This window comes from Epargyreus clarus, unplaced genomic scaffold (assembly GCF_041222505.1).
Source record: "Epargyreus clarus isolate Ecla_fem2 unplaced genomic scaffold, WU_Ecla_fem_2.2 ptg000022l, whole genome shotgun sequence".
In the NCBI taxonomy this organism is placed as follows: domain Eukaryota; kingdom Metazoa; phylum Arthropoda; class Insecta; order Lepidoptera; family Hesperiidae; genus Epargyreus; species Epargyreus clarus.
The window spans coordinates 3,076,934-3,102,732 of record NW_027332229.1 but is presented as its reverse complement, the minus strand read 5'-3'; the positions used below and the strand labels follow the sequence as shown (position 1 = coordinate 3,102,732).

The window sequence follows — 25,799 nt, the reverse complement described above, 5'->3', positions numbered from 1 at the left end:
AGTCTGAATTTTAAATATAGAACAAATGCCAAGAGAGCAGAATAAATTTTGAATATAGAACAGAAGCTTGGAGAGCTTGAGCAGGCCAACGAGTTCCGTAGGGTTCCCATTTTTTACCCTTTGGCTACGGAACCCTACTAAAAAGATCTCCCTAATAATTCCAGGTCCGCGAAGCCCAAGAGGCGCTCGAGATCCACAACGACGAGACAGCTGAACTGCAAGAGGCCGCCGAGATGGCCGCGCTAGACAAGGAGATGGCTGAAGAGAGGGCGGAGGCGCTGCAGCTGGAGCTGGAGCAGTGCCGGGACAAGCTGGAGGAGGCCACGCTGGACCTGCAGCTGATGCGCGCCGAGATGGAGGCCGGGGGGAATATACGTGAGTGGGGGTTTGTTTTATTAGGGGAGGGGTGGGAGGGGGAAGGGAGGTTATCTTAGTGGGATTTTTAGGTAGGCTTAGGGAAGGGAGCTATGTTACAGTTAGGTTAGGTTAGGTTAGGTTTGAGGGATTGGAAATGATTTTTTTAATAGGTAGAGGGGAGGAGGATGAACCGTTTTGTAACAAAAATATATAAAATATATTTTATGGGGGGATGGAAAGGCGGGAGGGGGTGTCTGTGGTTAACATAGATTGTCTCAAAGAAACAGTACGTGATAAGTAAGGTGGGATAATACAAGATAGTTTTATATTAAATTTTGAAAATTGAAAATTTTTACTTTTTATTCAAATCATATTTCCCCCCATAAATTGACAAAAATAGCTATAATAACAGGAAACCATTATTAAAGATATAATAAATTCAGTTAGTAATAATGACGATATTTTATGAAGCTGTGAAAAATATTATTCAATCATAAAAATTCTATATTTATGTCTTTCTGGAAAGTAAACTTACTATATTATTAAATTATCATTTCAGTACATTAATGATAAAATTTTAAATATTTCTTGGAATAAATACGTTTTATTAATTTATGATAATATGAAACATATCATGATAAAAGTGTCAACAATAGAATACATAATTTTAAGATAAATAATTACTTGTATTTATTTTATTATTAAATTCAATTATTAATTAATTGGCATTAATATAATAAGTTCATTTTCCATGATTTGTTAATAATATCCGCACTTTACACTTTATCCGCTTTATATTTCTATCTTCGTTTTATTTTTATTAAATATTTTTATTATTTTCTGTCATAAATATATATATTTCTATTAATTATTAAATAAACCTATCTTTTACTTTGGCTGAGATAAATAAAGTATATTATTGAGAATAATAATGAGATAAAGTGAAGTTCCTTTTCCGTCCCCATAGGAATTTCTTGATAAAAAATATTTAAAAACACTTTAATATAGCATTGCAACACTTAAAATTTATTCCCGTTATTATTAATTAATCTATCCAAGGTCTTATTAAAGATCCACATTAGATAATCTCCGCATACTAGAGATTCATAATTTTCGATCTTCGGCTGGCAAATGTTCGATGGATTGAGTATTAATAATGGGCATTAGTCCTCAAGGGTAGTTACGTATCAGTTGCCTATCTCACGTAGAATTCTAATCGTATCTGTGGTTGATTAGACATAAGCGTAGGCTACGTCCCCATTTACCACCACGTGAACTGCATGCTGAATAAAAAATCAGCCCTTTAAAAAAGCAGGTTGATTTTTATTTATATATAATTGATATGGTTTTGGAAACAGGTGAAAAAAAAGCGTACATCCCGATAATTACCGGTCAGTAAGATTAGTTATGTGTGCACTAACTGTTTGATTTTAAAATAACAATCATATTAAAATAATAATAAATATTATAATTATCGGTCTTCCCTCAGAATTGGTTTAGACCACGAAAAACCTCATTTTTTATGCCCATATCATGGGGGACATCGGGGTGTATAAGTCTGTGATAATGTGCTGTCCGCCATATTGGATTTACGACTATTTGATGCCCATATCATGGGTCACAAAAATAAGTCTGGCAATATGAGGTGTAAGCCATATTGGATTTATTATAGTATTATGACGTCACTAAGCTAAACATACACTGTCATCTAAACCAAACGTGTATGCAAAATATCAGCTCAATCGGTTGGAGATCACTGGTTTAAAATTCAGTTGACATACATACATACATACGAACAAACAAAGGAAGTTAAATAAAAGTTTATAACTAGAGAATTGTTATGATATAATTATAGTTTAAAAACTAAACACCACGCTAAAATCGCATGAGGGAAATCATTAATCCTGATTCCTGACGATCCTGAGGAGACTGGGATACAATTATTTAAATCGTGTATTGTCATCGGTTCTTGATAATTGTTCAAAATTTTAAATTAATCTGACCGTTCAGTGAGTTTAAAGATTCCCTTTCATAAATACATACAGGTCAAGCTAATAAAAGCGTGGTAAAAAGGACTTGACTGCTTAAAAATAGAGCTTAAATCGCTCCCACAATTGAGACGAATACAACGATACCTCATATGTTAAATCCGTCAAGCCGTTTGGGCTGCAGCGTGACAAATATGAGACATACATACGTTCGAATAACATTACCCTCCACATTATCATCATCATCATCAACCCATTATCGCCCCACTGCTGGGCACGGGTCTCCTCTCAGAATGAGAAGGCTTAGGCCATAGTCCACCGCGCTGGCCAAGTACGAATTGGTAGACTTTACATACCTTTGAGATTATTTTTTTATAAAATCTCTCAGGTATGCAGGTTTCCTCACGGTGTTTTCCTTCACCGTTTAGCAAGTGATAATTAATTTCTAATACGCATATAACTTTGAAAAATCAGAGGTGCGTGCCTGGGATTTGAACCTCGGACCCCTCTGTCGAGAGGCCGAGTTTCTTAACCACTAGGCTATCACTGCATGTTACCCTCCACAGTGGGATAAAAAATATCTTAATTTAAATGATTGCTGAATGTTGTATGTTATGAACCGCATGTACAAATGAGTGGAGTGTTAGATATGTTTTAGATTTTAACTTGTTTTTAACCAAGCCAAGTGAATTACTAGACTTATAACCTAATGGGCATGATGACGGTATTAAAAATTAAAGTAAAGAATAAATGATTTAACTAAAAGCAATATCTTGAAAGGATTCTCAAAAATGACTCAGTTCTAATATAAACTTTAAGATTTATTACATTTTCAATAAAATAAAAGTATAAAATACTCCAGTCTTCCATTTCTTCTGAAACGTTTTGAAGGGTATGGTAAGGGAGACATACTTATCCAAGGCGTTCCAGCTTAGTCCTCAGGGATAGCGGCGCATTTGTGGCCGACCTCAGGTAGGAATATCTAATCCTATCTGGGATTGATTACAGATGTCCATGGGCGGCAGTAGTCACTTACCATCAGGTGCACTGCATGCTCGTCTGCTGCTCCTATATTATAAAAAAAACGCTAATCGGGGCGGATGTCGTAATTTTTTCGCGTATCACCATATTGCTAGAATTTTTCTATGGGATGTCGAAGCGTGACGTCATTTGCGGACGCCATGATATCCGCGAGCGTTACTGTGCTTAGTTAAAAATTAGTTTTTAAAATGCTATTTTTTTCGTTAATACTGATTTAATTGCTGATATAATATGATTTTTGGAATCATGCCCATTCCTATAACCAGCGTGCGTGGATAACATGTATAATATTATTATTATATTATATATTATTTTATTATTAAATTTATGACGTATATTGTATTTTATAGAAGTAATAAAACAAGAAGAAAATGTACGTAAATTCTTATATATACTTCTTTTATTTCGAGTGTTTTTATGATTTTATGAATATGAATTGTACATATACATCGTAGTAAAATTTAGGTATAATTGTATAATATGCATTATACATTGATTTTTTTGTTGTTTTTAACAAATTTTCTAATATAATTGTGCTGTTATCATTATGCTGATAGATATATCATTTATTCTATCACCAAAATATATTTAAAATATTTTCAAAGAAAATAGGAAAATTATATTGAATGTGTTATGTTTTTTTTTTATTATTTTATTTTGATTTTGTTTTTGTATGTTTGTTTGCATGTGTTTTGTTATTTTCGTTGTTTTTCGTTTAATACGAGCCTCCCTTGACGTACACCAACCAACACACACAAGCACACACAAACATATAAACACACACGCGCCAAATAAATGTTAAAAAGTCCTTTCAAATGAGACTGCAAGTATATTGTATTGATTTGAGGGATTTCAGTGATACAGCTGTTCCCTATTTAAGTACTCTTTGATACAGGCACACACCCAATCCCATTCATAACTAACTTGACAGATTTACTCACTTGGTTACTCATTCACTTATACTGAAATTGACTTGACTGACTGACTAACTCACTCACTCGGTCTCTCTTACTAATTAATCGATAATCACCTGACTGTGTTGAGTTATTTGTTTATTCATTCACATTGACTTACTGACGGACAGGTTCACTCACTTCCTCGCACTCATTAATCGACACATTCACTGATTCAGTTACTCATTCACTCACACACATCTGACTGTGTGACTCACTTGTTTATTTTTTTACATTGACTTACTGACGGACAAACGCACACATCCATTCATCCTCACATCCACCCACCCACACACACACGCGAGGGTGGCTCCAAAACGCGGTACTAGTGTAAAGCGGCGGCGCGTCTGACAGAGCACCCGTACGCAGCGGGCGAGCCCGCCACCGGCTACGAGCTGCGCCAGCTGCAGCAGCAGAACGTGCGCCTGAGGGACACCCTGGTGCGCCTGCGCGACCTCTCCGCGCACGACAAGCACGAGATGCAGAAGATGCACAAGGTGACGTCACACACGCACACACACACACACACACACACACACACACACACAGCTGCAGCAGCAGAACGTGCGCCTGAGGGACACCCTGGTGCGCCTGCGCGACCTCTCCGCGCACGACAAGCACGAGATGCAGAAGATGCACAAGGTGACGTCACACACGCACACACACACACACACACACACACACACACACACAGCTGCAGCAGCAGAACGTGCGCCTGAGGGACACCCTGGTGCGCCTGCGCGACCTCTCCGCGCACGACAAGCACGAGATGCAGAAGATGCACAAGGTGACGTCACACACGCACACACACACACACACACACACACACACACACAGCTGCAGCAGCAGAACGTGCGCCTGAGGGACACCCTGGTGCGCCTGCGCGACCTCTCCGCGCACGACAAGCACGAGATGCAGAAGATGCACAAGGTGACGTCACACACGCACACACACACACACACACACACACACACACAGCTGCAGCAGCAGAACGTGCGCCTGAGGGACACCCTGGTGCGCCTGCGCGACCTCTCCGCGCACGACAAGCACGAGATGCAGAAGATGCACAAGGTGACGTCACACACGCACACACACACACACACACAGCTGCAGCAGCAGAACGTGCGCCTGAGGGACACCCTGGTGCGCCTGCGCGACCTCTCCGCGCACGACAAGCACGAGATGCAGAAGATGCACAAGGTGACGTCACACACGCACACACACACACACACACACACACACAGCTGCAGCAGCAGAACGTGCGCCTGAGGGACACCCTGGTGCGCCTGCGCGACCTCTCCGCGCACGACAAGCACGAGATGCAGAAGATGCACAAGGTGACGTCACACACGCACACACACACACACACACACACACACACACACAGCTGCAGCAGCAGAACGTGCGCCTGAGGGACACCCTGGTGCGCCTGCGCGACCTCTCCGCGCACGACAAGCACGAGATGCAGAAGATGCACAAGGTGACGTCACACACGCACACACACACACACACACACACACACACACAGCTGCAGCAGCAGAACGTGCGCCTGAGGGACACCCTGGTGCGCCTGCGCGACCTCTCCGCGCACGACAAGCACGAGATGCAGAAGATGCACAAGGTGACGTCACACACGCACACACACACACACACACACACACACACACAGCTGCAGCAGCAGAACGTGCGCCTGAGGGACACCCTGGTGCGCCTGCGCGACCTCTCCGCGCACGACAAGCACGAGATGCAGAAGATGCACAAGGTGACGTCACACACGCACACACACACACACACACACACACACACACAGCTGCAGCAGCAGAACGTGCGCCTGAGGGACACCCTGGTGCGCCTGCGCGACCTCTCCGCGCACGACAAGCACGAGATGCAGAAGATGCACAAGGTGACGTCACACACGCACACACACACACACACACAGCTGCAGCAGCAGAACGTGCGCCTGAGGGACACCCTGGTGCGCCTGCGCGACCTCTCCGCGCACGACAAGCACGAGATGCAGAAGATGCACAAGGTGACGTCACACACGCACACACACACACACACACACACACACACACAGCTGCAGCAGCAGAACGTGCGCCTGAGGGACACCCTGGTGCGCCTGCGCGACCTCTCCGCGCACGACAAGCACGAGATGCAGAAGATGCACAAGGTGACGTCACACACGCACACACACACACACACACACACACACACACACAGCTGCAGCAGCAGAACGTGCGCCTGAGGGACACCCTGGTGCGCCTGCGCGACCTCTCCGCGCACGACAAGCACGAGATGCAGAAGATGCACAAGGTGACGTCACACACGCACACACACACACACACACAGCTGCAGCAGCAGAACGTGCGCCTGAGGGACACCCTGGTGCGCCTGCGCGACCTCTCCGCGCACGACAAGCACGAGATGCAGAAGATGCACAAGGTGACGTCACACACGCACACACACACACACACACAGCTGCAGCAGCAGAACGTGCGCCTGAGGGACACCCTGGTGCGCCTGCGCGACCTCTCCGCGCACGACAAGCACGAGATGCAGAAGATGCACAAGGTGACGTCACACACGCACACACACACACACACACACACACACAGCTGCAGCAGCAGAACGTGCGCCTGAGGGACACCCTGGTGCGCCTGCGCGACCTCTCCGCGCACGACAAGCACGAGATGCAGAAGATGCACAAGGTGACGTCACACACGCACACACACACACACACACACACACACACAGCTGCAGCAGCAGAACGTGCGCCTGAGGGACACCCTGGTGCGCCTGCGCGACCTCTCCGCGCACGACAAGCACGAGATGCAGAAGATGCACAAGGTGACGTCACACACGCACACACACACACACAGCTGCAGCAGCAGAACGTGCGCCTGAGGGACACGTGCTTACTTATCCAAACCTATCAGAAGTCGATTACAAATATTCACGAAAAATGAGTACCTACCCATATTTTTGGATCGTATAATCATGTACTTAGCTTCTTTTCTCTAAAATAAAATTGGTCAATTCTTTCCTAGAAAAATACATAAACACTAAACAGGAAAAGCGTAGTAATGCCACCATTTTGGATCACAATTACTAAAATGTGTGTTATAAATCTATGTTTCACAGGACATAGAGCAGTACAGATCTGAGATAGCTGAGCTGAGTCGTACGAAGGAGAAGCTGTCAGCTCGGGTGGAGGAGTTAGAAGCCCAGGTGGCGGACCTCCGCGAGCAGGTGGACGCTGCGCTCGGCGCTGAGGAGATGGTCGAGCAACTGGCCGACCGCAAGATGGCGTTAGAAGACCAGGTGAGGGGCAGCGCGCTAGGTATTGCTTATAGCGTATTATATAGCGGATAGCGTGCTATATAGCGTGATGTGCGTAACCGATAGCGTGATGTGTGTAGAGTATAGTGTGATGCTTGTAAAGGGTAGCGTGAAGTACTGTGCGCAATGGGTCGTTGTGTGTAGCGTGGTATATAGCGCGCTGAGTAGCAAAGAGTGTGCTACATAGCGCGCTATATGTAGCGGATAGCGTGCTATTTAGCGTGCTGTGTGTAATAAGTTGCGTTTTGTATAGCGCGCCATGTACAGTGAATTGCGCTGCTATATAGCGTGCTATGTGTAGTTTATAGCGTTCTAGCGGTGCCACGGCACAAAAACATTTCGGGTTGTTTTCTGCTAGAACTATTTAAATAAATATAAACGAGTTTCGTATTTACAGGTTGAACAGCTGAAGCAGGACGTCCAGGAGCTGGAGGCGCTGCAGGAGGTCCACGAGCAGCTGGTGGAGTCCAACCGCGAGCTGGAGATGGACCTGCGCGAGGAGTTGGAGATGGCTCACGCTGCCACTAGGGAGGTGAGTGGTTGTGGTGGCTGGGTGGTCGACTTACGTGGAATAAAAACCTCATAGACCAAGTTTTACATCACTTCCTAATTTCTGTGGTCTTCGGTAGACTTTTTACATTTACCCTCATTCATTTTTTCATTTTCATTTCTTTTACTCGCATGGCAGAGCGGTCACAGTATCTGTCTGACGCGCAAAGGGTTCTGGGTTCGATCCCCGGCCAGACAGATATTTAAATGACGTGTTATGCGATGCACTATGATTGGTATGATCGAATGTATTGAACGTATTGAGTTAGTAATAAATCAGGACTCGAAGATTACGGTCGTTTCATTTTACTCGAACCTTAAGCATCTTACATTACAGATGAATTTAGATATCTGTTCTGGGTTTGGTATTTCTCTCTGTGTGTCCATAGATACAGGAATCCTAGTGTGCGGCTGTGAGTGTAGAAAGCGTTTTTTTTATGTCTTGGGAGGGACAATGCGTGACCACTTGTGGCGTATGGGAAAAATTATGAACATGAGTTTTTGCTGACATACAAATCAAATTGACAACATACAGACATGCAAGATTTTTATATTATTTATATTATAATTACGATACGATAGAATATGTCGTGGTGGCAAAATAATTTAATATTGTTTTTTTGATTTATAAAGCTGCGTTGTGTACACGTTTTACGTGGAAGAAGTCAGACGAGAGCCGTGGTAGACATAATAATATAATTCCATACAATTTGTATGAATGTATTTGAATTTAATTGCTTAAAAACAATACAATTACAAATGACTGAAGATTTTTTAGATTACATACCCATTTGCAATATACTTTTTCACATATTTAATTTAATAAAAAAAACGTTTCATCCATTAAGCTGCTCGGTGAAGGTCGTCTTATATGGGGATCTTAGACCATAATGTTTATCTCCAGGCGGTCCGCGAACGTGAAGCCGCCTTCGAGACGATCATGGACCGCGACTCGACCATCGTGAAGTTCCGTGAATTAGTACAACGCATGACGGAGCAGTACAATGAGTTACGGAATCAACTCGACTCCAAGCAAGGTAAGCTTTAGAACATGTTATGGGTTTCAAGTCATTGTTCGATTGGTTGATTATGTAATGGATTGATTGATTATTATTTAAAAGAATAATTGATTAATGAATAATTATTTTATGGATATTTGCTTGATTGATAAATAATAATTTATTAGGATTATGTTTTATTAATTATTTTGTTGAATTATTGATCAATTGATTATTTAAAGAAATTATAAATTGGTTTTTTATATAATGAAACTTAGTAGAATTGTTGATTGATTATGTTGGTAGAGTAATTGATCGATTGAATTGTCATATATTTGAATAATTGGTCCATTTAATAATTATACAACGTAATTATTGGTTGTCTGATTATTTAATCAAATTATTGAATGATTGGTTGGTTCTTTAATTGTAAAATTGGTTGATGGATTGTTTAATGGGATGATTGATCAATTAATCGGTTTTTCAATCGAAAGATTGCTTATTTGAGAACGATAATTAAGCGAATGTCCTTTTTTAGGATCACCAGCGCCATCGGAACAAGAGTCCACACCGGAGCCTGTATCCCGGACTTCACCTCCCGCGGAGCTGGGCTCGCTGGTCCACGCGTCCCGTGCGTCCACTCGCTCCATCGACCTTCAGCTGCGAGCGCTGGAGCTGACGCAGGCGCGAGCGCGGGCCGACATGCTGGCCGCCTGCTTGCCGGACCACTTCATGGCGGCCGCGGGTGAGTGACGTCACCGGGGGCCGCCCCCGACCTGCGGCCGCGGGCGCTGGAGCTGACCCATGATGAGCCATGCGACCCATCAAATCGAATCAAATCAAAATTTTGATGTGAAACATCTATAGCCGCACGTAAAACCGATTTCTGGCGTGGCGACGCATGCCGTCCGCTTGCCGTCGCCACGCTATACGATGGTATATATATACAGTCTATATGCAGTAGTGTGTACAGTGTGGCGACACGTCGCCATGCGCAAAAATCGTAATATTTTATTTTATCATTATGACATTTATTTCCTATCACAATATGTTATTTTCTGCATATTACTTTTACAAAATAATGTCGATGTTACACATCTGCCAGGCGTCCCGTGACGGCTCACATTTTTTTTTTTAATTCAAAATAGTTTCCTTACAGAGCACTTTTTGAATGTCAATACAACTACCACCACTTCACAAGGTGTTTAGTTATGGAGAAGAAGCGGCGAAAGAAACTCCATAACACACATCTTTTAAAAAATGTTTTTCACAATGTTAAACTTAACCTAATGGTACATGTGGAGCTGGAATTACTTCAGACCACACCGTTTTGTCAGTCAAATAATCACTTAGTTTATAGTACGCTTTTTTACATAGCGTTTGTTTAACGACATGTTTGAACTTTTTTCTGTGAGATTCAAACAGACATCGACAGAAACAAACACACTATAAACGCTTTCTACACTCGCAGCCCCACTAGGATTGTCGTGGGCACCATGGATACACACATAGACAAATACACAAACACCCAGACCCAGAAACAGAAATCTAAATTCATCATTTGGATATCTGTCTTGCCGAGATCGAACCCGGGACCCTTTGCGCATCAGACCGGAATTGGTGACCGCTTCGCCACGCGAGTCGTCAAAAACAAGAACAAAACGTAGGAAATACATGTAATTTTAGATATATGTGCTATTTTAATTAAAAAACACTAACTTATGTTCTTGTTTTTAGGTGATCACGACGCAATCCTCCTAATACTGCTGCTTCAACGATTGAACACTAAATCTGAAATTATCTTGGGACAAATTCGTGAGAGGTAAGCTTGTATTTCAGTCAGGGCCGGATTTAGAGGTCTAGAGGCCTTGGGCAACAAAGGAGTGGAGGCCCGCTGGCCGCAAATTATTTTCCGAATAAAATGATCAATTGTTGAATCAGATGAATGATCAGTTGAATTTTTAAATAAATATTTTATTGTGAAACGCAGGTAGATTCTTCTAGTATTTTTTTTTTACTAGTGTTTACTAGTCGGATTTAAAAAAAAAATCCGACGTCTCTATTGTGGGGCTCCTCTTTTGTGGAGGCGCCGGGGCTGCCGCTCCGGTTGCCCGCCCTTAAATCCGGCTGTTTCAGCGTTGGGGGAAGGGGGTCGAAATATGGTTTTATGCTCACCACCTTCATGTAATTCCAGGTTCCCACCGGTGAACGTGTGGGATCGGGAGGTGATCACGAAGACCCACACGGCGGTGCAGTACAGCTTCAGGTGTCAGCTGGAGTACCAGCTGCTCATGATACAGGTTGGTGATAATGACATGTATAGTTCGCGTAAAACTGCTCGTCCGCTTTATAGACCAGTGCCGATACCTTTAAAAATGGTAAAAAATGAAAAAAAATTACAGTAGGATGAAACCCATTAGAAAAGGAGGGAAATATGATCAAAATGAAAGGAAAAATAAATTACAGACGATCCGAGTTCGGGAAGTGGAGGGGGTGAGTTTTTAAGGGTAAAAAATGGTTTATCTTGATTTCCGGCAAAACTACAAGTCCTATGGAAAAAAGTTAAATGGCAAAGTTGTAGGTAATAAAAAGATCTACAACTTTTGTATTTGCAATTTTTTCACATAACCTCAAAATTTTGGTGAAAAATTCAAAAAACCAAGTTTTTGGTTTTTTATTTATATCTTTTTCAAAAAAATTTTTTTTTCTACGAAATTTGGTGAAAACTTACCTTATTATGTCCCAAATACACTGTAATTTATTTGATTAAAAATATTTATTTTTTCGCCTTATTTTAACTTTATATCAAAAAAGCACCCTAATTTTCAATCGAAAATTCTGACGTCAAAATATCAGCTTTTTTCAAAAAGTTTGGCGGCTTTTTGTTCGTTGAAATATCTACTTTCTGATGGTGTAAAAAAAAAATATACATTACTATAGGAAATGTTCTCAGAAAATTCAAAAAATTGAAAAAAACTCAAATTCGAAAATTTTTTTTTAAATAATATTTGTAGATGCCTATTTATTGCTGTTTTAAGATAATTTATATACCTGAGTGACCTTCGGTAAATTTTAGCCCATTGTCAGTTATTTCATAGAGAAGTGGGGACGGACCTAGGAGGGTCTGGGCCTTACTACATACCTGCTATTTCGTAGCAGCTGTAAAAACCGTTAGCCAGTATTCGAGATACAGAGCAGTGTACAACATCGTTTTTAAAAATACACGTGCAGGCTGAGTTATTCTAAGTGAATTGTGAGAAATTTACTTTATTCAAAAAATCGTTTGGAATCTACATAGCAAGGTAAATAATATCTGTATTTTTATCTATATTAATCAACTTTAAAATAAAAATAGTAATATTTTCTTTCATAAATAGTATGTGTTCAGTATTTCGGACTGAACTGGCCGAAACACTGTTACAGAGCATATTATCAGCTTCAAACTTGGTTGGGTAACGAATTGACAGCAACAGATTGGGGCTGGAAGCAGCATCAGCGTGGCATTATGCCCAAATTTACAGAAAAGGATTTAATTCCGGAAGTATTGCTCAAAACTATTTGCTGCAGCTGTGAAACTGGATGTAACAGTTTAAAATGTGGCTGCCGAAAACATGGTTTAAAATGCACAAATTTATGCACTAATTGTCAGGGTTCTGAAAGTTGCTCCAATATGGAAGAAAAAATCTACGAGGAAGTAAATGATTCAGATGAAATTGTGGATGAAGAACCAATGCAGACTGGTAATAACATTCGAGACGAAGATGATGGTCTTGAAGATTTCGACGATCAACTAGAGTTGGAAAGGTTTGTCGAATCTAACGATGAAGAAATGCCTTCAAAGAGACAAAAACTAATGAATAACTGATTAGAAGTTCAGATAAGGTATTATAAATAACAAGATTAACGTTTTTGAAAAAAAAAATATAATGAATAACGTAATCAGAATTAAGTATCTAAATTCAATAGTACGATTTACATGTATATTTATATTGTATGAGATTTTCTATGACATGAATGTAATTCGAATGAAATTAATTAACTTTTTAACTTAAAAAAAATTGCAGCAATCACATTTTTTTGATGAAATTGTACATAATGATTAAAAAAATTTTTCGAATTTGAGTTTTTTTCAATTTTTTGCATTTTCTGAGAACATTTCCTATAGTAATGTATATTTTTTTTTACACCATCAGAAAGTAGATATTTCAACGAACAAAAAGCCGCCAAACTTTTTGAAAAAAGCTGATATTTTGACGTCAGAATTTTCGATTGAAAATTAGGGTGCTTTTTTGATATAAAGTTAAAATAAGGCGAAAAAATAAATATTTTTAATCAAATAAATTACAGTGTATTTGGGACATAATAAGGTAAGTTTTCACCAAATTTCGTAGAAAAAAAAAATTTTTTGAAAAAGATATAAATAAAAAACCAAAAACTTGGTTTTTTGAATTTTTCACCAAAATTTTGAGGTTATGTGAAAAAATTGCAAATACAAAAGTTGTAGATCTTTTTATTACCTACAACTTTGCCATTTAACTTTTTTCCATAGGACTTGTAGTTTTGCCGGAAATCAAGATAAACCATTTTTTACCCTTAAAAACTCACCCCCTCCACTTCCCGAACTCGGATCGTCTGTAATTTATTTTTCCTTTCATTTTGATCATATTCCCCTCCTTTTCTAATGGGTTTCATCCTACTGTAATTTTTTTTGGTTTCAAAAATTATCGGCACTGGTCTATTATTTAATTATATCAGACAATAATAGTTGGCATTGGGGTGATGATGAATGATACGTAAATAACGTATAATAAAATTAAAATAACTATATTAAAATATGGTTTATGGTTCTTATTTGTATTTATTATAATACCAGTTATAGTAAACGGATTGTAAAAAATTCAACCGTTTCCCTAGTACGGTTTAACAGTTAGATCGAAAAATGCCGAAAAATACCGGTTTGTTGTTTGGAGACCCCCTTTAATATTCAACTTTATTTTATTTGTTGTTATAGTGGCCATCGTTATGCATCTTCTGTGAAAGAGTCATGTGTCTATCTATTACGGTTCCGGAGATATAGCCCTGTGACAGACGAACAGACGGACAGACAGCGAAGTCTTAGTAATACGGTTCCGTTTTCACCCTTTGGGTACGGAACCCAAATAGTAAATTCACGTTAGTTAAGTGTTATTAATGCCCAATTTTTTTCGTCATTTCAGTGCATGGTGTCGATGTGGAGCACGGCACTGGACACGTGCAGTCCGGAGCTGTTGCTGCGCGCGGCCGGCGCGCTGCCGGACGCCGCGGCGCAGGAGCGCGCGCTGGACGCCGCCGCTCAGCTGCTGAAGAGCAACGAGCTGGACGAGAACTGCTCGCTGGAGGGTGAGTGTATTGGTTGATGACGGTGTTGTGGTAATTCGATGTGTAAGTGTTTGGAAGACTGCATGTATACGGCTTTTTTATATAAGAGTAGCAGCGAGCATGCAGTCCACCTGATGGTAAGTGGCTACTGTCGCCCATGCCATGGACATCTGTAATCAACACCAGATAGGATTAGATATTTCTAGACTCTGGCTGCACCACCGCCACACCTATTTCTACCTAATAAGCAGCAGTGTTAGACGCTGCTGTATTCCGGTTTGAAGGGTGTGGTAAGGGAGACAGACTTTTCCGAGGCGTTCCAGCTTTGTCCTCAGGGGTAGCGGTGCATCTGTGGCCGAGCTCAGGTAGGAATATCTAATCCAATCTGGGGTTGATTACAGATGTCCATGGGCGGCAGTAGCCACTTACCATCAGGTGGACTGCATGCTCGTCTGCTACTCTTATATTATAAAAAAAAAATGTGAGCCGTCACGGGACGCCTGGCAGATGTGAAACATCGACATTATTTTGTAAAAGTAATATGCAGAAAAGAACATATTGTGATAGGAACTAAATATGTCATAATGATAAAATAAAATATTACGATTTTTTTGATAAAATAAAATATTACGATGACTATTTATTGAATAAACATTTATTTTCATTAAATACAAAAATTTACGAATTTATTTCAAATCGTGACTACTTAATTCGTTTAATCAGTGACTTCGGTAATAGTAATTGCGCACGGCATGCGTCGCCACGCCAGAAATCGGTTTTACGTGCGGCTATAGATGTTTCACATCAAAAATGTATATTTCTGCCCTTGTACCAGGTATCGAGCGTTGCTGGACGTACTTATCGGCGATGTGGGGCGCGCTGGGCGGCGCGCGCGCGGCGGGCGGCGCGGCGGGCTCGCGCGCGGTGGTCGCGGCCGCGTGCGCCGCGCTCGACGCTCTCGCGCGCGCGCTGCACGCCGACGCCGCGGCGCTCGCGGTCATACTGCAGGTGGGTGTGTCGCGGCGGGGTTTATATAGCGTGTGGGTTATGTGCAAGTGTGTGCGTTAGTGTGCGCGCATCGACGTGCATCTGTATGTGGGTATCACCAGGTGAGCGGTAGGTGTCAGTACACGTCCGTAGCGTGTATGCGTGCGCTGGCTATATGCGTGCTCTGCTATGTACATGAACGCACGTGAGTGTAAAGCGTGCGTGTGTGTATATGTGTGCGTAGGTGTGTAAATGCGTGTGAATGTGTGTATCTGTGCGTGTTTGTACATGCGTGCATGTGTGTCTAAATTCGTGCAATTATGCGTCTATATGCATTTGTGGGTGTATTTGGGAGCGCCGATGTATATTCATGCGCGTGCGTGTATATGCATGCGTGGGTGTGTTTATACATGCGTGTGTATGGCGAGCTTACGTACGCGTGTGGCTACGTATACATGCGTGCGTGCCAGTATACAGTGTATATGAGTGTTGATGAGTGTTGCTTCCAGGGCCATTTGCTGACCCTGAAGGTGTCCTTCCAAAGGCTTCGCCTTCTTAAGGAGGAGTGCTCCCGCTGCCTGAATACAGGCAGGTCCTTGGAGTGGTAGCCAGAGGGATTTTTTTTTTAACCCCTCTGGCATACCTGTGGTCATGGTTCTTGGTTCTTGTTGGGTTGTAGAGCCGTGGTTCTATGGGCTGTAGAGCCGTGGTTCTATGGGCTGTAGAGCCGTGGTTCTATGGGCCACCCACTACAGGTGGGTGTGCGCGCGTGGGGTATATATAGCATAGGTGTGTGCGTGTGTGAGTGCGCGCTGGAGTGCGACTGTGTATAGTGTCACCAGGTTAGGGGTAGGTGTTAATATACATACGCGTGCATATGAGCGTGCGTGTGCCTATATAATATGCAATCACTCGTGAGGATGCATATTATATAGGCGTACGCAGGTGTCTATAAGCGTGCGTGTGGGTGGGTGTGCGTGCGCGTGTGTCTATAAACGTGTATATGCGAATATGTATATGTGTGTATGGGTGTGTATATAATATTTTTTGTTTTTTTTTTTGTTTTACAGCCTTCCGATCAGCAACTGGAGCTGGGCCAGCTGCACGAGGCTATCCGCACGAGCAGTGCATCACTACAACAGCAGTTGAAGGGCATACGCAGGCGTTTACCGCCCGGCGTCAGGCTCGACGCGTTGCCACTTGATATGCAGGTATACCTACATTCCATGTCACTATACTCATACACGCTAATCCACAAAACATCTCAATCGAAGTAGTGAAATTTTGAAAGAATGTCTTTTGTTCCTATTGCGTATTAAATAGTTAATGCTGATAGATAGCTTTAGATTTTCTTTCTGAGAGTGGAGTTTTAAAATTGTTGTAAAAAAACATCCTAAAGACAAACTAAAGTTTTGTCTACAAGTGTGACGTCACAACCCCACGTAACATGTGCAACTTTTGTCAACAAATATGACGTCACGAACGCGTAACGTGTGCGCGTACACTAACGCACCGATCCTCCCACCCCCAGCTGATCGAGCGTCTCCGCGGCGACAGCGCGCACACGCTGTGGAAGTGTTCGCGCGCGGTGTCGCTCGCGTGCCGCGCGGCCTGCGCGTGCGCCGCCACCGCCGGCGAGCGCGGGGACGGCGCGCCGCTCGCGCACGCCGCGCTGCTCGCCGTGTGGGCCGCCGCGCTCGACAAGACCTACCACCAGGTGAGCCGCGCGACGCCGCGTGACGTCACACCGCCGGCGAGCGCGGGGACGGCGCGCCGCTCGCGCACGCCGCGCTGCTCGCCGTGTGGGCCGCCGCGCTCGACAAGACCTACCACCAGGTGAGCCGCGCGACGCCGCGTGACGTCACACCGCCGGCGAGCGCGGGGACGGCGCGCCGCTCGCGCACGCCGCGCTGCTCGCCGTGTGGGCCGCCGCGCTCGACAAGACCTACCACCAGGTGAGCCGCGCGACGCCGCGTGACGTCACACCGCCGGCGAGCGCGGGGACGGCGCGCCGCTCGCGCACGCCGCGCTGCTCGCCGTGTGGGCCGCCGCGCTCGACAAGACCTACCACCAGGTGAGCCGCGCGACGCCGCGTGACGTCACACCGCCGGCGAGCGCGGGGACGGCGCGCCGCTCGCGCACGCCGCGCTGCTCGCCGTGTGGGCCGCCGCGCTCGACAAGACCTACCACCAGGTGAGCCGCGCGACGCCGCGTGACGTCACACCGCCGGCGAGCGCGGGGACGGCGCGCCGCTCGCGCACGCCGCGCTGCTCGCCGTGTGGGCCGCCGCGCTCGACAAGACCTACCACCAGGTGAGCCGCGCGACGCCGCGTGACGTCACACCGCCGGCGGGCAAGGGGACGCTACGTGTGACGTAACGTAACGTGACGTCACACCGCCACCGCCGGCGGGCAAGGGGACGCTACGTGTGACGTCACGTCAGTACGTGATACCTATTTCTGCGTAATAACGAAAGTGGTAGCGCTGCTGTGTTTTCATTTGAAGAGTGTGGTAAGGAATATATACTTTTCTGAGACATTTCAGCTTAGTCTGCAGGGGTAGCGGCGCATCTGTGGCCGATCTCAAATAACAATATCTGATCCTATCTGGAGTTGATTACAGATGTCCATGGGAGGCAGTAGCTACTTACCACGAGGTGGACTGCATGCACGTCTGCTACTCTTATATTATATACCAAAACATTAAAATATATATATTTATGTGTTACAGGACGACCACGGCCCGGTCCGTACAATCAAGCACGCTCTGGCGACCGTGGCGGCGGACGTCGGCAAGCTGGCCGCGTTCGCGCAGGACAAGGAGTACGACATGATGTCGCTCACCAACGTGCCCGCGGAGAAGGTGGGTCGGTGACGTCAGCAGCGTGACGTCACGCCGCTAGTACATTGCGCGCGCGCTGGCGACGGTCGCGACGGACGTCACGCACACACACACACACGCACACACACACACCCAGATGGAGGGAGAGACACACGCACACATAGAGGGTCTGTGACAGCATACGACAGCACGCACGCGCGCACACACATATATTTTAAGTGACCATGTACCTATGTGTTACACCCAAATCTTGTAAATATAGGCTAGGAGTACGGCATGATGTCGCTCACCAATTTACTCGCTGAGAAGGTAGGCACGCACAAACATGTGTCCACAAGTACGCACGCACGAACACAAACACACGCACGCAAGGACACACGACACGCACGCATACGCACACACACACACGCGCGCGTATGAAGTTCTTTTAACTATGATTTATTAATATTATTATTGTTCTCATGTTCCTCAGCCGACCCCACCGGTGGTGCTCCGCGCCCAGCTGGTGAAGAAGCAGCTGGAGGAGACCAAGACGCTCACCATCCGCTTGGAGAACAAGGAGGCCGATATCAAGGAGCTGAGGAAGGCGCTCAAGGTTGTAGCACCATCTTTATCAAATTGTTTTGAACTCCGGCGGCACCACCGCCACACCTATTCCTGTTATAACAGCAGTGTTAAGCGCTGCTGTGTTCTGGTTTGAAGGGTGTGGTAAGGGAGACAGACTTTTCCGAGGCGTTTCAGCTTAATCCTCAGGTAGCGGCGCATTTGTGGCCGACCTCAGATACGAATATCTAATCCTATCTGGGGTTGATGGCAGATGTCCATAGGCGGCTGTAGCCACTTACCATCAGGTGGACTGCATGCTGGTTTGCTATTTCAATATTATACAGGGTGAATTTTTCAAATAGGCCTTCAGGGCTAAATCCGAAACTTGCAAAAAATGCATTAGTTTGTTAAAATATATTTTTATCTAGCCGGGAAACGAACGAGATCGTTTTGAAAAAAATACATCATTCATATTATTCCACTATCTGATAGTGTTGATAGTATCAAGTGGATTGTATGTTAACTACTTCAATCCTATAAAATGATGTATAATTTTCCAGGCGAAACAAGAGGAGCTGTCGGAGATGCAGATCAGACGGGAGTTAGGCGAGAGGAAGCTGACCGCGGCAGCCAGTGCGGCGGAACTGAGAGCAGAGCAACTGCAGCGGCGGCTGGAGGACGCACACAACCAGCTGAAGAGGTGGGTGTGGTGTAGGGGTGGTGGGGGGTAGTGGGGTTGGTGGGGGGCCACAGTGGCCAGTGCGGCGGAACTGATGGAGTAGCAGACGAGATGCGGTCCATATGATGGTAAGTGGACATCTGTAATCAACCACATTGGAGGTGGTAGAACCCTCTGTGGTTTGACTCCGGCGGTACCACCGCCACACCTATTTCTGTTATAACAGCAGTGTTAGGCGCTGCTACGTTCCGGTTTGAAGGGTGTGGTAAGGGAGACAGACTTTTCCGAGGCGTTCCAGCTTAGTCCTCAAGGGTAGGGGCGCATCTGTGGCCGACCTCAGTTAGGACTATCTAATCCTATCTGGGTTTTTTTTTTATCATATATGAGTATTAGACATGTGCAGGTGATGCGCGTAATATTACTCGGGTGATATTACTTCAAGATGTGACGCCACATTACGCATTACTCGATGAAAACTAACATCACACCATCACCTGAGCATTACCTATCTTTAGTAAAGCGCGAGCGTGATGTATGAAAAAAGTACCGACTATTATAATTTATTTCTGACCGGGTAAAAAGCTAGTATATAACTATATTATTGTAGTTAATAATATTATAATTATATTTGCAGAAAAGAGAAAGAGTTCGAGGAGACAATGGACCATTTGCAACAGGATATCGATTCGTTGGAGACTGAAAGAGGCGCTCTGAGGGACAAACTGAAAATGTACGCGAAAAGGGGCGGTACACATCACGGTATGTTACTTTTATATACTTTTATACTAGGATATACTCTATTATACTTAGTATATTATAGTATATTTATAGTAAAGTATATTATGGTATACTTATACTATTATATTAAATACTCAATTATAGTTACTATATAACAGTATATTAAATATAGTAGTTTGAAAGCAATGGAAGTGAAAAAAGGTTAATTAATTTAAATTTATTTTTCTCCCATTTTACTAAGGGAGGACTGGAATAATTTGTTATTGAAATTTGAAAACACAAAATATATTTTCTAATTTGAAGAACTTTAAGTTATGAGATCTAAAGAAAATTGATAAAAAGAAATCAAAATTACATAGTAAAATTGGGTAACACCTATTTTGTGTAGCCTAGAAGTCTAGATGGAGATCTATTTACTATTTAATTTTAAACATTTTTTAATTTTCTTTTATTTTCATTTATACAAGGGAACCCTAAATAAGTACCGAGACCTTACTCATATGTCATTAATATAATACAAAGAAAAATATAAAATGTTATTACTTGCGTGGTGCAAGTGAGTATCGGAGATGCCCAAAAGTACCGTGTTCGATTCCCGGTCAAGCAGACATTTAAACTACGAATTGTGTTTAATCTTCAGTGAATCTAAATGTGGATTTATTTGTGTAGAAAAATATATGTTATAATTAGTACTATGTAATTTATATAGTAGTATTGAAATGGGTTGTAAAGATAATATGTAGTTGGTATGTAGTTGGGGTTATACGGGAAGAGGAAAGTATTTTGGCGGATTAAAGAGAAAATGTGCTAAGTCCATTTTTAAATTAGTTTTTTTTTTAATTTTGAAAAAAAAAATACTTGGTTTTATTTTGGTTAGGAATGCAATTCGTGTGTTGTATTAAATACTAGTTTTTGCCCGCGGCTTCGCCCGCGTTTAAAAGAAAATAATATAACATACTAACATACATAAAACTGAAAATTCGTACCTTCAACTTTGCTAAAGATCATCACTTGATCAAATGCATAATTTACGATTCAATCCTTACTAATATCGATTAAAATAATCGATGTTTTGGTCCAAAAGATCGATTCTCCGATTAATTGATCTTAGATCGCCATCCCTAGTTATCGTGAGATTTCCGGGAAAAAACTATCCTATGTCCTTTCTCGGGTCTCTGACTATCTTTGTACAAAATTTAATTAAAATCGGTTCAGTGGTTTAGGCGTGAAGAAGAGACAACCAGACAGACAGACAGACAGAGTTACTTTCGGATTTATAATATTAGTAAGGATTCTACTCCGGCGGCACCACCGTCACACCTATTTCTATTATAACAGCAGTGTTAAGCTGCTGTGTTCTAGTTTGAAGTGTGTCGGTGTTCATATTGGAGACGCTGTTTACATCGTTATCCAACGAAATATATTGAGCGCCGATTTCAGTACTATGTACTAAACCAACATTTATTTCAATTATTTTTTACTTTGTAGTGACATGGAAGTCGGTTGTATTTTTTGTTAAAATTTTTTGGACTTAGCACTATTGGACTTTAAGTCGTCATATTTAGGTATAATATAATATAAAGTTTTTGAGCTTTTATTTATAGAAACTAACTATTTTGTATTATTTTATTTTGAAATAATTATTATTAAGTACATACATATAAGTAGTTATGGTGTATGTGTGAGTGGATTTTGGATTTAATTTTAAAAGTGTGTGTGTTTGTGTGTGTGAGTGTGTCAGTGTGTGTGTTATATTTATTTTTGAGTTATATGTAGTATTGATACGATCAATTGCGATTGACAATATTAAAACATTGATTTTCTTAAGTTATATTTCGTCGAGTATATTAATATGCCCGTGCAATCCTCTCGCCAAAACGACAGGACATATTTACTTAGTACAAATCTCATTAAAATAATAATACAGGCTAAATAGATAATCCATTAAAGAGAGTATATTTATATACTTGTGCTGACTCGGTTTAACAGAGTATATTAATGCAACCGGGATGAATTATATGTGAAAAATATTTATACAGACTATTGATTACGCGTTAAAAAGAGTATATTTGATTAAAATAATAATACACGCTAAATAGATAACCCATTAAAGAGAGTATATCTATATACTTGTGCTGACAATCTGTTTAACAGAGTATATTAATGCAACCGGGATAAATTGTCAAAAATATTTATACAGACTATATTGATTACGCGTTAAAAGAGTATATTTTTTATCCTTACGCTTACAATACCAAGTAGTACCTATTAACACATTTGCTTTAATATTGTATTACTACGTGTAGTGTATTAGTAAGTACCCTCATAATTAGACACTAAACATAGATACGAGTACTAGTATGACGTGCGGTAGTGGTGCGCATCTGGCGACATCGAGTTAGCTGTCAGGTGGTCTGGTACGTCACTCTTAGTGTGGACGTCGTGCGAGTAGGACAGTAGTGAACCGATTGGTACTATATTTGTACTAACCGAACCAGTACACTACGTATTGTCAATTATACTTATTTATATACCATTTACTTTATTTAGCACGTATTGTCAATCGCAATTGATATAACGGTGGTGATGCAGTAAGCAGTTGAAAGGTGGTAGAATCATTTGTGGTTCGACTCCGGCGGCACCACCGCCACACATATTTCTGCCTCATAACAGTTGTGTTGAGTGCTGCTGTGTTCTGGTTTAAAAGGTGTGGTAAGGGAGACATACTTTTCCGAGGTGTTCCAGCTTAGTCCGAGCGAGAGTCAGCTGTGGCCGACCTCGGGTAGGAATATCCGATCCTATCTAGGGTTGATTACAGCGGCCCATGCGGCAGTAGCTTACCATCAGGTGGACTGCATGCTCGTCTGCTACTCCTATATTATATAAAGCAAAGTAAAGTGTATGGTTGTGCAGCGTCGCCGCCGGGTGCCGTGTCCGCGCGGGACTACACACGTGAGACACATAGCGATAGCTCGCATGCCTTCCCGCACACTCATCTTAATGTTTATATATTAATATATTATTCATGTGTAAATTATAAAAAAAAAACAGAAAAAATAAATATAAAAAAAATCAAAATCTTACATAAAACTTCTTTAGTACGTTATTATGATCGCGGTTCCCATGTTAATGTTTACATATTAACATAATATAACATAACATAAAGAAATCAAAATCATGAGTATTTAAACAATATTGGGTATTTTGTTTTATTTAACAATATTAGGAAATAAATGAATATTTCATCTTGCGTTTAACAAGGTTTTACTTAAAAATAATAAATCAAATTACGAATTTAATATTAGGTATTTTTATGTAGCAATACTAATAAATATATGATTATAATCTTGCGTTTAATAAGGTTTTACATTAAATTAAGTATATTTATAAAAGTCGAAATGATTACCCGTTAAAAAGAGTACATTTGAGTATATATTTTTTAAAATTACTATTTATAATCGATCGTAATATAGGGTGATTTTTTTTTAACTTGTCTAATTCCACAAAATAAAAGAAATACCGGAAATTTTGAATGGAATTACACTATCCATAAACATAAAAATATTAGTAAAAATATTTTACATGTCACAATTATTGGTCCAATTTTGATACAAAAAAAAAATGGGATTAAAAAGTGATTTTTTTTCCGAAATGGAATTTTAAGAAATTCATCAAAAATTCTTTCATAATCATTGTCGTTATGTATTTAACATATTCATGAAGTATTTAAAAATATTAATATCTTTTTATTATCTCGCATGAATAGAGCATTTTCGAAATACATTCATATATTTAGTTTGTTATGAACCATACAATAGACATATTAGTTTTTGTTCGCATGTTCTAAATATTCTAGAAATATATCTAAAATTAATTACGCTTATATCGTAATTAATTATGTTAGTTTTTTAGGGCTAAGAAAATATTTTGTCTGAAAATTTATATTTTTTTCTCTTAGGCAGTGTTCCATAAACTTTTTTTTACTAAAACTTATTAGGTATAATACGTAAGATTTAGCAAAAAATACTAAAAAAAAAATTATTCCGTGTATTTTATAAACAAAAAATAATAGTTTTTTTTAACAACTGCAATAAAGGTCACAAATTTACCCATTTTATAATAAAAAAAACCTTTTTTTAACAAAATATATGTATTTTACTTTTTTGTACAAAAACATTTTTATTACAAAATATATTTAACTTTTTTTTTACAAAAATAATTTTTATTACAAAATATATTTAACTTTTTTTACAAAAAACATTTTTATTACAAAATATATTTTACTTTTTTTTTACAAAAAACATTTTTATTACAAAATATATTTAACTTTTTTTTCCAAAAAACATTTTTAATATCAAAAATATTTTCAAAATCTAATTTTCTCAATTTTTTCAAATGCTCCACATAGCGGTGATGACAACGCCCCCACCAAAAGAACTGCCGCGTAAGCGTCTTACATATTTTATAAATGTTGCATCTATTTTGGTTCAGCATGAATGTACCCTAATTTTGCAATTTTTATGTTTTTTTTGCAAAGTCCTATTTTTAGTAATATGTTAGATAAATGTCGTATTCGTATATTGTAGATATTTCATAATATAAATATATTAAATAATATACCATGAAGGTGGTAGAACCCTCTGTGGTTCGACTCCGGCGGCACCACCGTCACACCTATTCCTGTTATAACAGCAGTGTTAATCGTTGCTGTGTTCTGGTTTGAAAGGTTTCGGCTTAGGCTTAGTCTTCAGGGGTAGCGGCGCATCTGTGGCCGACCTCAGGTAGGAATCTTATATTATCTGGGGTTGATAAAAGATGTCCATGGGCGGCAGTAGCTACTTACCATCAGGTGGACTGCATGCTCGTTTGCTACTTCCATATAAAAATAAATAAATAAATTGTTAAAAAAAGATCACATTTAACTTAAAAATTACGATTCATATAAATATGTTAATAGACAATATTAATAATAAGAACAGATAGGCATATATCCGTCTTCTTCCAACGTCATAAGTGTGAAAGGGAAGGCAATATTTAACCAGTGTTTTAACCAGCGCTTTTTACAGGAAAGGAATGATACTAATTTTATTACTAAGATATTGTATGCGCCTAGATTGCAAATGGCAAAACGAAGGATTAAAAATACATTATTTTATATTAACTCTTATCTATATGATTTTGGGAATTAAAAATACATATTTATGATAAATTCATTTATATTTGCGCAAATAGTCCTGTCCAAATGGGAACATGTTACAAAGAATAAACCGTACATACATACATATATACATAAAAACACAATAAGAAAATATGATTCGAAAGATTTACGAATTAATCGTGGGGAAATAAAAACTATTTTTATCTGTACATTCGTCAAACGTCAAAATGTTTGTCTATGCCCGATGAGTCTAGGCGCTTACGA

The 25,799-nt window shown here is 41.1% G+C and overlaps 1 protein-coding gene across 1 annotated transcript in view; it reads left to right on the top strand.

The window, feature by feature from the left end:
- DCTN1-p150 (dynactin subunit 1) overlaps positions 1-25,799 on the top strand; it is a 47,741-nt gene that overhangs the window by 14,165 nt on the left and 7,777 nt on the right. Inside the window, exons 9-26 of the mRNA XM_073085205.1 lie at positions 165-375; positions 4,709-4,836; positions 7,484-7,663; positions 8,079-8,213; positions 9,135-9,267; positions 9,767-9,973; positions 10,966-11,050; positions 11,423-11,528; positions 14,445-14,607; positions 15,422-15,594; positions 16,644-16,784; positions 17,105-17,290; positions 18,304-18,435; positions 18,887-19,009; positions 19,521-19,660; positions 20,274-20,398; positions 23,291-23,329; positions 24,786-24,821. Of these exons, the coding sequence (XP_072941306.1) occupies positions 165-375; positions 4,709-4,836; positions 7,484-7,663; positions 8,079-8,213; positions 9,135-9,267; positions 9,767-9,973; positions 10,966-11,050; positions 11,423-11,528; positions 14,445-14,607; positions 15,422-15,594; positions 16,644-16,784; positions 17,105-17,290; positions 18,304-18,435; positions 18,887-19,009; positions 19,521-19,660; positions 20,274-20,398; positions 23,291-23,329; positions 24,786-24,821 (2,443 nt within the window). The remainder of the gene's footprint in view (positions 1-164; positions 376-4,708; positions 4,837-7,483; positions 7,664-8,078; positions 8,214-9,134; positions 9,268-9,766; positions 9,974-10,965; positions 11,051-11,422; positions 11,529-14,444; positions 14,608-15,421; positions 15,595-16,643; positions 16,785-17,104; positions 17,291-18,303; positions 18,436-18,886; positions 19,010-19,520; positions 19,661-20,273; positions 20,399-23,290; positions 23,330-24,785; positions 24,822-25,799) is intronic.